This window comes from Monopterus albus, unplaced genomic scaffold (assembly GCF_001952655.1).
Source record: "Monopterus albus unplaced genomic scaffold, M_albus_1.0 scaffold235.1, whole genome shotgun sequence".
Classification (NCBI taxonomy): domain Eukaryota; kingdom Metazoa; phylum Chordata; class Actinopteri; order Synbranchiformes; family Synbranchidae; genus Monopterus; species Monopterus albus.
Genome location: NW_018128115.1, coordinates 524,369 through 535,324, shown reverse-complemented (window position 1 = coordinate 535,324; position 10,956 = coordinate 524,369). Strand labels below are relative to the sequence as shown.

The 10,956-nt window shown below is 45.3% G+C and overlaps 2 protein-coding genes across 2 annotated transcripts in view; one reads left to right on the top strand and one right to left on the bottom strand.

The window, feature by feature from the left end:
• srd5a2a (steroid-5-alpha-reductase, alpha polypeptide 2a) overlaps nt 1–4,566 on the bottom strand; it is a 15,910-nt gene extending 11,344 nt beyond the window's left edge. Inside the window, exon 1 of the mRNA XM_020620304.1 lies at nt 4,274–4,566. Coding sequence (XP_020475960.1) covers nt 4,274–4,566 — 293 coding nt within the window. The remainder of the gene's footprint in view (nt 1–4,273) is intronic.
• A 6,124-nt stretch (nt 4,567–10,690) lies between these two features.
• The window catches only part of LOC109971764 (CSC1-like protein 2), a 24,843-nt gene continuing 24,577 nt past the window's right edge, over nt 10,691–10,956 (top strand). The window contains exon 1 of the mRNA XM_020620220.1: nt 10,691–10,823. The gene's annotated coding sequence lies outside the window, so the exon portion shown is untranslated. The remainder of the gene's footprint in view (nt 10,824–10,956) is intronic.

Below are 10,956 nucleotides of genomic sequence, written 5' to 3'. Positions count from 1 at the left end.
AAATAGCGGGTTCAATCCCGAAGCTGACGGCTAGCCCGTGTGCTGTCTGCGTTCACAGCTTCATGAAGCGTGCACACGCTCTAGTGCGCGTGTCCGCAGCAGTATACGTACATGAACTACTGGGTTCAAATAGCCGGCTGGGGTAAACCTGAGAGGAAGTCCAGGTCCAGGTTCAAACATCATCAGTACTATGATTAACCATGGCAACAGGCCATGCTGGAAGGAGTACTGCTTTACTGCAGTAAAAGTACTAATAAAACACTAATACAAGAATGTTTAAATACTCCATGTCCAGCAGAGTAGCTACTCTGACCAGTTACTGCAGCAAAAGTAGAAATACCACAGTGTAAAAATTCTCTATTACAAGTAAAAGTCCCACATTCAAAAGTAAGAGTACAAAAGTATCTGCATCAAAATATGCTTACAGTAGTGATTATGTAGAATGGCACTTTTTACTGGATTAGAATTAATGATGCATTGTTGGAGCTGACGCAGCGAAGCCACCGAGATTCCCATTTAGACTGCAGCAATATTGCAAAAATCAGGAGCATCCTGTCTCAAAGTGATGCTGAAAAACTGGTCCATGCATTTGTTACTTCCAGGCTGGACTACTGTAACTCTTTACTATCAGGATGTCCCAATAATTCCCTAAAAAGCCTCTAGTTAATCCAAAATGCTGCAGCCAGAGAAACCTGACAAATTGGCTGAAAGAAGGGAACTGGTGACTGTCTTCTTCCACAACCTACCAGTTCCATCTTGCCGTTAACCAATCTGGTAACTTTTAAAGAATTTTCTTGTTCTCATTACAGTCGTTCAAGATTTCTAAAGCCGTAATGTGGATCATGGCAGCCTCGCAACTGTGTAGAAAGTCAACAAACTCTCTGAGATCAAAGCTGTCTTTAGATCCTATCTTGGGCCATGCTTGGAGCTTGTCCTTGTAAGCCTTTGCTAATGTAGAGCACTTTCCATATCGCTCCTCCAAGATCTCCCAAGCCGCATCATAGGCAGATTCTGTTCCAAGTAGAAAATAGCCATCGAGTGCTTTCTTAGCTTGTCCACCCACGTATCTAAGGAGGTAGTATATTTTCTCCTTGTCTTGAATGTTCTTCTGATTAATCAGTGTTTCAAAGGAAAGCTTCCAGGCATTGTATTTCAATGAATCTCCACTGAATACTGAAGGTTCAGGAACTGGAATTTGGTTGGCACTTAAGGCACCTGTTAATACTTTAACAAGCTCTGCTGTGCTTTCACTCACGGAGGTGGCTACAGCTTGTGAGGTAGACACATGCAGCAATGGAGGACTCACGGGAGCTTGCACTTGGGGATTTGTTAACATTTCATGATCTAATGTGTCTCACTGCTCTTCTATGGCAGTTGCTTGATCATACACCAGAATTCTCGCTCGTGCTGCGTTAAGGCTCTTTACTTCCTCCAAATGCTGTATCCTTCTTCGTTTCTCATCCAGAGTTCTTTGTAGAGCCAGATGCTCCTCTTCTAGTTGTGCTTTAAATTTGACTTCCTCTTCTTCTCTCTTTATTCTTCGGTTCACCTCTTCAGCTTCCTGCTGTAAGAGATGCTTTACAACTGCTGCCTCTTGATCAGCTACCTTTCTTTTAACTTCTGCTTGTAGACACTGTATTTCCAACTGTTCTCTTTCTTGCTCTTGTAGCACCTTTAGAACAGCTTGGCTTGCAGCGGCATCAGCAGCAGCTTCTTGTCATCTTGAAGATGACCCACTTGAATGCTCTGAGGTACCCTTTAAGATAGAGGTGACAGAATCTGATTTGGAAGTACTTGAGTTGAATAGAGCCCCTGCCTCAGGCCAATCTTGCTCTTCCCTTGCTAGGATCTTTCCATCTAATTGATTTGAGGCTCTGCGTACAATGAAAGCAGAAATCTCTACACACAGGTCTACTCTACAATGCACGTCCTGATCTGGACTTGAGAACTTGTGCAGTTCTTCATAAATATGCTGAACATCTGTAGACAAGGTTTTGACATCACCAATGATATCATTAAGCAGATCAGTAGATAAAGGCTCCGTTGATTGTGATAAGGGCTGTTTAGATGACTTGTGTTCTCCATTTGTTATAAACATAGTCAAACCTTTACTGAAGCCTTTTAGTTTTTTCAGCTTGCAATTCTCTGCCCTTCTCAGTTAGAGTTCTGACTCTTTGACTTCGCCTTGGATGCTCCACTTCCTGGTGGTCTTCAGCACCACTCACTTGACCTTCTTCAGGTTGATCTTGAAGATTTAGGGTGCTTTCACACCTACAGCATTTAGTTCGATTGAATTGAACTAAAGTTCGTTTTCCCTCTTGGTGCGGTTCGTTTTGTCTGGTGTGAACATGGTAATCACACTCGAGTGCGCACCAAAACAACCGCACCAAGACCCCAAAAATGACGTGGTCTCGATCTGAATCATCTAGCGACCTCGGGTGCGGTCCTCCTGGTGAGAATTCGTACCGAACCAAAACAGACCAAAGGCCGTGAATCACATGATTTGAGGGCATTGGCTTATTGGTATTTTATTTTATGTCACCCAAAACATGCGCCAGGATGAATCGTGGGCAAACTGTATGACTTGGTTTAAGTGGTAAATGCAAGTAATGTAATACAAAATAACTAGGGCGAGGCCCAACCCGCATATGTTGACCTCCATCCTCTCTCGTCACAGAAACGTGGACTTTCTTCCTTTATTTACTTTTTCTGTTCTCACGGCAGACACATCTGACCAATAAGCGGAGAGAACGTTCTCGCGTCGTTTTACGTGGCGTGTTTTGGTGTGCTCAGATTTTTCTGTGTGTGAAATGAAACCGAACCAAGGAGACATTGCTACATGTTTACAAACTCGTCAACTGATTCGGACCAAAGCATACGAATTAAGGTGTGAAAGCACCCTTAGACTATCCCTAACCTGAATTATGGATTCACTTGGCTGTGACATTTTGAGTTACTGCCTTAAATTAGTCCACCTTATAAACAGGAAATATGCATAATGAATGAAATCTCTGCATCACCCTTTAACACTTATTCAAATGTAAATTTCACTTAATGTAAATACCTTTAAGGTTCAGCAAGTCCAATACCTAAATTCAGCTTTGGATATTACCTTTCAAATACTGTCAATATATAATGTCAGAAACAGAAAAAACCAATATCAAATGGCAAATAGCTTCCAATTACATATAATTCCCAAACACTATAGAATGTTGAATAGGGCAATGTTTTGTAACCCCTTAACCCTCCTGTTATGTTGCGGGTCAATTTGACCCACGAACATAACTGCTGAGCAGGCATCACCTGAGAAATGAACATAACAGGAGGGTTCCCTCCTGTTATGTTCATTTCTTCATATCAAATATTACTCATTTAAAGCAGTTATGTTCGTGGGTCAATTTGACCCGCAACATAACAGGTGGGTTAAAACATTTCTATAAACATATGCTGCAGTTTGTAAGAAATGAGCAGCACGTTGAATGTGTGTCCTGACCTGGAACAAACGATTGCCCAATCTGCCACCGCCCTACCCAGAGCCAGCTGAGAGCCAGATTGCATGAGAAAAATCTTTGTTGTTCAGATCAAGAGCTTAGCTCAACCATAATAATTTTAACCAGTACAATATTTTAGAGTGATGTTTAGAGATAGCATTTGTTGATTTATTTAGACTGTAAGAAAATCAAGACAATTATTGATTATTTTAAGGTTTATATTTTATTGCTTGTTGCTTTGCTGTAGCTCTGTTAAGCTTCTATATAAAATTCCTGAAAAGGTTTAATACTCTGTGGTTATTGAGTCAAGTTTGATGTTTTTGACATTCCTATGAGTTTGCACTTTTAAGTGGTAATGGTTAAGGCACACAGTTCTCAGTGTTTGGTTACCCAATTCCCGGTGAGTGTGATTGCCTAAGTCTTAGTGAGTGTGTGAGGTTGTGTAACAGTTTACAGGGTTGAGACAAGGCCAAGATTAAACTGATAAAATGTTTTTAGATAGTTACATCAGAAAAAGGTTTATCTAAAAATATCCAACTGTTTACTTATTTCTGTTCAAATACTTCTGTTCCTCACTCTAAGCCTTAATTGTATTTGTTGCATTGTTGTTCTGTGATTTGCTGCAACAGGATTGTTTCCCTTTAGAATGAGTAAAGTCCTCTCTGACTGGTCAAACCCCTGCTCGTCTCTCTCACTCCTGGTGACACAGACAGGGCCTGACTTTTTTTAATCAAACTTCACTATGAATTCATCGTGTGCATGTATCTCTGGTGACCTCTGACCTGTGGAAGTAGTGCAGCGTGAAGGTGCAGAGCAGCAGCGTCCTCCCTCTCCTGAGCCCACTGCTCCCCGACCCGGCGTCCGGGTCCTCAGTGAGCAGCAGCAGCAGCATTGGCACCAGGAAGGATGGGAGCTCCTGGATGGACCAGCCCATTTTGGCTGGACAGCAGCGAAACCCCGCCTGTATGTAGCGGCCGTACTTTTTCTGGATGTGGTTCTGCAGCCACAGGTGGGCCACACCCGCGGCGATCATAGCCCAGCTCATATAGCACAGGGTGGCGTCCCAACACTCCATCAACCCGTTACTGCACAGCTCCACTTGGAGACTGAAGCCTGAACACGGTGAGCACACGTTTATATGGAGGGGGAGGGGAAAAAGGACTCACCGTGCTGAGTGGGTTGAACGTTACGCTCAAGTAACTAACAAAAAAGGAAAATGCAACCCCCATGACCCGATTACATGCAAACAGGCCGGTTTACTCTTAGAAACACGTCAACACCATAGCCTGTTATGTGAAGACTGTGTCCTGCCCAACCAGAAACACCTTTGTGTGCACAGAGACATGTGCCTCCAGGACGCACCGGTCCCAGCTTGTGTGGGCAAGGAGTGTGTGTGTGTACACAAAGTATTTAGTTGCAGGGTTTGGCTCTTATGTTCAGGCTTTTGAAAAGCTGTCAGGTGTGTGCAGCCTAAAACACAAGGTCCCAGTCCCAGTCCCAGTGTTACGGCATCGGGGGCAACTTTGGGGTTCAGTGTCTCGCCCAAGGACACTGACATGTGGACTGCAGACACTCTGATTCGAACCTCTAGCTGGGAGACGACTGCGTTACCCACTTCAGTCGCCCCACTGAAGCTTTATTTTATTGCATCATGTACAACAAAATTTAGTTTGGAGACAAGGGCCCCGGGCTGCTGCATGCATATGCGATCATGGGCAACTTGGGGGGTTCAACGTCTTGCCAAGGACACTTTGACATGCAGACTGCAGGCACCCAGATTCGAACCTTCATCCTTCCGGTTGGGAGACAACTGCCCTACCCACCACACCACTGTCGCAGAGCAGCTCCCAGTTCAGCAGCACCTTCTACTATGAGCGCAGGAACAGCCACAGAACTGAATTTCTGATCATGAAAACTTAGACTTTGTAAAGCTAGCAATGAAGGCCGAGCTGTTTGAAGTGGGTTTTACAGGTGTACCTAATAAAGTGGCCACTGACTGTCCACAGATTTTGGAGAAATGTAACTTAAAGGATGCATCAGGTCAGTGAAAATGATGACACAGTCTGAGGTTTGAAAGTCTGTCCCACTTCTGCTACTATGTCTGGTTCTTGTGTTGGCATGGTTTTACTGCAGCACAAGTGCTTTATCAGCCCCCCTGAACGTCCCATGTGCCCTGTGAGTCACACACACTGAGCCATGTCCTGCACGCCTCAGGTCAGGAGGCCGAACCAGGACCACAGACAGACACAGCAGGTCTGGAGTCTTTAGTGTCATGACACTGGAGAAATGAAAAGATGGTGTTTGCTCAACACAGATAGTTTTCAAATGGAACACCTTTTGGATCTGGACTCTATTACATGAAGGAGCCAGAGGAACGGTTCACATTTGAAAGAAGCTAACTGAAAACTGAAGGATGTGCTTTTGTGCATGACACTGAGACTCTAGCAAAGTGTAGCATCTGCCTGCTGAAACATAAACCACAGGCAACGGCACAGAACTGGTGTTGCTGCTTTTAGCTGCAGGTTTAATGATTAATCGATGCAGCTACAGAGTTTGTTAAAGACAAATCTGTTTCAAATGTTATTTTCCTACTGACACTTTAGAACCTGACAACAAAAATCGCATCCAGAGGCAAAGCTACAACAAAAGAAGACTTCTTCTTGATATGGGTGTGAGGACCTTCTAGTTTCTTTATGCTCAACTACAACTCCCATGGTGCATTTCACTAACAAGCATGCAGTCATGGATCTGCACATCAGAATATTTCTCTTGCTGACCTACGAGCACATTGTACCAGAAACAAATCCCTTGTGGGTTTAAACATACTTGGCCAAATAAATGTGATTCTGATTCTGATCAAACTCCTGATTTCAGACTGATAAACCTGTCCTCGGGTTTCATTCTGCAGGAATCTCCTCTAGCTCTGATGAACTCTGAGCTGGTCACCGAAAGAAAACTCTGAAGGTGAACTGGTGGAGGCTGTGATGACCCACCTGTAGCCAGGCGAGCGTCCACCAGCCAACTGTCCTCAAACCGGCCACAATGCAGCAGGTGGTGTCCTTGCATAAAGCCGTTGAGTGAGCAGAAGATGGTGGCACTGAGGACGATGCTCAGGGGGACTGGTCGTCCTCTGGTCAGGGTGCCATAGATAAAACTCCTGAAGAAGAGAATCAAGTCACATCCTGGTGGGTTTTTATCCCACTTCGTGTGTGTGTGTGTGTGTGTGTGTGTCTTTGTCCTCCAACATGGCTGTTAACCAATTTCAAAATAAAAGACCTACTCTCATCACAGAAGGAGTCTACACACGTTTACATTGTCACACTTCTTGAACAACAGTCGGTGCAGCGACTGGAACCATTTACTGTTGGTTGTTCTATTTGACTGAATTACTAAAGAACAGCCACCTCAGCACTGGGAGTAAATAATTAGCTCCTGAAACCAACAGGCAGTGTTCACATTCCTCTGAAACAGTCTGGATTTGATCTGACAATCATCACGTTGTGTTTTGGCAGTGTTGCAGACTGGTTTCACTTCAGCTGTGGTTTGTGCCGACAGATAAACATGTCTGTGACATTTACGGTGCCATCCTACTGTGGAGGCATGGGGGAAGGGTGTCCCTGCCTCTCCAGCTCATCCCAACCATCAGATTCCGGTGATATTTTAATGCTGATCCTCGTTTACTTTTACTCTGTGTCCATCTGTGGTGTTTTGTGTTGCAAAGCTGCTGTTCTTCATGACAGCTGGTGGTCACACAAAGTCCACAGCACCAGGAGAAGGATGTGGGCCTCACAGCTACATACAACATCTGCTAAATATGCAAGCCTACAAGTCAGCCTACAGATGGGAGGCTGAGCAGCTGGTCCTGTGGTGTAGCCGCAACAACCTGGAGCTGAACACGCTCAAAACAGTGGAGATGACGCTGATCTCGGGACAGCTGAGCACACTGGGTTTCCCGGGGTTGTATGAGAGGCGTAGCTCGCTAAATAAGAACAGAGAGTGAGAGTTTAAGAACACGCAGCAGGCATGTATGGTAGGGACTATTTCTGGTAGTCACTTTGGGGACCTGAATAGCTGAGCGCGCCGCAGGCCCAGGGAGTAGTCCAGGGAGGGGGAGGCTGGTGCCAGAGATCCTGGGTCCAGTGTGCGGGTTCCCTGATGAGGCAGCACTAGTAGCTGGGCAGTGCGACGTGGGTTTGCGGCGGTGCTGCCCCAGGAGCAACAGAGGCGGTTCAGGTTTCAAAAGGTACTTTGATACTGTGAAAACATGAATAAAACTATAAATGGCCTTAAACTTGTGTAGTGCTATTCTATGCATTGCAGCACACCCAAAACACTTTCACTATTTCAAAATGTTAACTGGAGAAGCTGCGAATCGAACCGGCCCTGGTGGTCTCCAGACAGAAAGGTAAAGAACAGCTGTGCATTGCTGTTGTCCGGTTGCCTTTTTGTTCACCTGTATCACTTCTAACACATGTTATGTGTTATTACAACACTTGTTGGCACCTGAAGAGCCTCTTGGCTGCGTTGTTGGTGCGGGGGCCATGCACTTTCATCACACAATAATAAGAAAGTTGCTAACCCCCTCTTGTTTCCCTGTATTTACAGAAACACTGGTGCTACCTTTGCTCTGCCTTGATCCCCACACTCTTTTCTTCCACTGACACGACTGTAAGAGTCAGGTACAGGTTCACACAGTGACATCACAGGCCAGCTAATACTTTACCTGGTTTGTACTGATGATTTGGCACCTAGGTCTGTTGAATGCATTGTATTTGATGATTAATGTCAGTACTTCCTCTCAGCAGTGACTGTTTGCACATTCCTTTTCTTTTCTGGTCCTCCCAGTCACTCGTTGCCTTAAAGAACAACACTGTGTCTCACTGTACCTGAGTCTGAGAGCATGCACAGTGATACCAGGCTGCTGCTGAGACACAACAGCTCCTGAACAGAGTGTATCGCTACTCCTAACAGTTTGGCTTGTTACTGTCACACAGTATACTCAACCTAGAGTTTGGCTCTATAATCGGCCATTTAGCGTAGGATTCCTGGATTCATTATTGTGTAACGCTCTCGCAACCTAAAGCCTCTCTTTCACTGGTACTACTCAGAATAAAAATCCCTCCTTCCTCCGCACTCTGTCCTCCTGTGCTAAAAAACACTCGGGAAACTCCAGACACTCTGTAACCTGAACCCAGTACCAGCTTCACTCAACGGCTCTGATTTAGTTTATTTGACAGGGACAAATACACACTGACTAACATCAAAGATGTGAATGTGTCAAAGTTAGCCAGGGGCCCAATCTCCATTTGGTCCCCGGGCAGGATGATGTACAATAAAAGCAAAGCCTAAGTAAATAGATTATAACTTATACATCAGCGACTCCACTGACTCGGAGTTTTGCGTTCTCACATACAGCTCCTCTGGGTAAAGTCTAGAAGAGTTCAGGCTTCCTGTGCACATCTGAAAGAGGCTTAAGTTTTGTTAAAGCTACATTGACCAATTTTCTTTCTAGCCAAGGTTTTTCACATACGTAGTCGTGTCAAACAGCCATGGAGGAGCTCTGGGAGGCTACAAGTCTGAACCAGCAGCTGCCAGAGTGAAGAGGTGGCGTCTTTAGCACAGAGAGAGTGGGACAAAGAAAGAGCAACAACCAGGGTTAACATGGGTTTGGCTGTTTGCCAACAATCCAGAGCAGCAAAGGACTGTTCTCTGCTTGCCGACTATAAAACACAGGAGGAGGAGAGATTCCTGAGATTCCAGATGTGAGCAGCAGCAGGTTTGTTCACAACCTAAAGTCATCTGTTGGCACTTGTCTTGTGCATTTAGATTTGTGTTATTGCTCATCTACTTTATATTTCACTTGTATTTTGTGTCATTCATGTGGACGCTGAAGTAAGAATTTCATTGTACAGGGAAACATGTTTCCCAACTGTACATATGACAAATAAATACTTTGACCTTTGACCTTGACCTTTGTGCTGCTGTCCTGCAGCCACTGCAAACCGCACACAACAGGAAGTGAAGAGGGACGTTTGCCAGTGTGTGTGAAGAAGTTAGGTTTTTCTACACAAGAGCATTAGCATGGTGGGGTTTTGAGATTCAGAGAAAAACATTTAAATATTAAGAGAAAAGTTAATTTACAAACCAAGACGTTATGAGTGAAAAGCAGGAATTCATCGAATCATTAAAAGTCCTCTAAACATTTTGAAACCATCAGAGCCATAATGTGAAATATCCAGACGGTGAATATTTGAAACATTCCTTCCTTTATTGTGACCATGTTCCATTGCATGTGCTGAACGTGATGCTGCTCTCTGCTGGTCTGAGCCCAGTGCTGCAGCCACGAGGAGGCTCCATCACTGGAACCGAACTTGGTACATTTACTCTATTTAATCCCAACACTGAGGTAGTTGGACTTTACCTGAGTATTTCCATGTCCTGCTCCTTCATCCTGTGACTTCACTCCATGTCAGAGACAAACCATGTACTTTTTACTACACTACATGTACCTGATACCTTCAGGTCCAGAATCAGATGAATCAAACCCAGTAGAACCATCAGACTCTATTGATCCCAGTAGGAAATCCACCAGCTACCCAGCAGGATGGAAAGTACTTCCCAGTATAAGTATATAAGGTAGTTACCATCAGCTCCACCTTTACCAGCTGCAGCATTAAAGTGATGGACACAGTAATTAGTCACTATGATCCAGTATCAGAGACGTTACTGGGACACGGGCCGTTCTGGAGGACGAGTACTGGTACTGCTGGTACTTTAAGTAGATTTTAATGAGAATACCTTTGTATTTTTACAAAGTACTTCTTCTTCCCCTGAGTGGAACCCTGACGGGTTGGGGTCAGGAAGGGCATCCGGCGTAAAACACGTGCCAAATGTCAACATGCGTGCTGTGATGACTCCTAAAGGGAAAAAACCGAAATAGAACCCTGACAAGGGGACTCTTATTGTGAAGGTGTGTTGTTGGTGCCCCTGGCGGTGGCTCTGTGCAGCAGCAGCTCCATCACCTCCTCCACCTCCTGGCAGCAGCAGCGGCTCCGTTCTGTTTCTACTCCCTGAGAGACCGTCTCCATTTTAGCACCGACACCCGGTGGAGGAGCACCGGCTCGCGGTGGGTGTAGAGGCCGGCGGAGGGACACGCTCCTGCGGCAGGATCCTGACGGTGACCCCGGCTCCTCATGTTGTTTCTCAGCTGGCGACGCTGCGGCAGGATGCAGCCGGGGCGGGGGTGGATTTCTGAGGATTTAACGTTTTCTGTGGTGAAATTTATTCGTTTGGCGGAGGAGAGGAGAACGAGGAGCAGCTTCGGATGGTCAGGTACCGGCTTTGTTCTAAATGGCTTGAATTATTTCGGGCTTTATTTGATCATAAGACGCCTTGTGTGATCCCTAAACGGGCCGCTGCTGCAGCCTGACCGGCGGCCTGTCTCCTGCCCGCGGCTCCCCCCTCA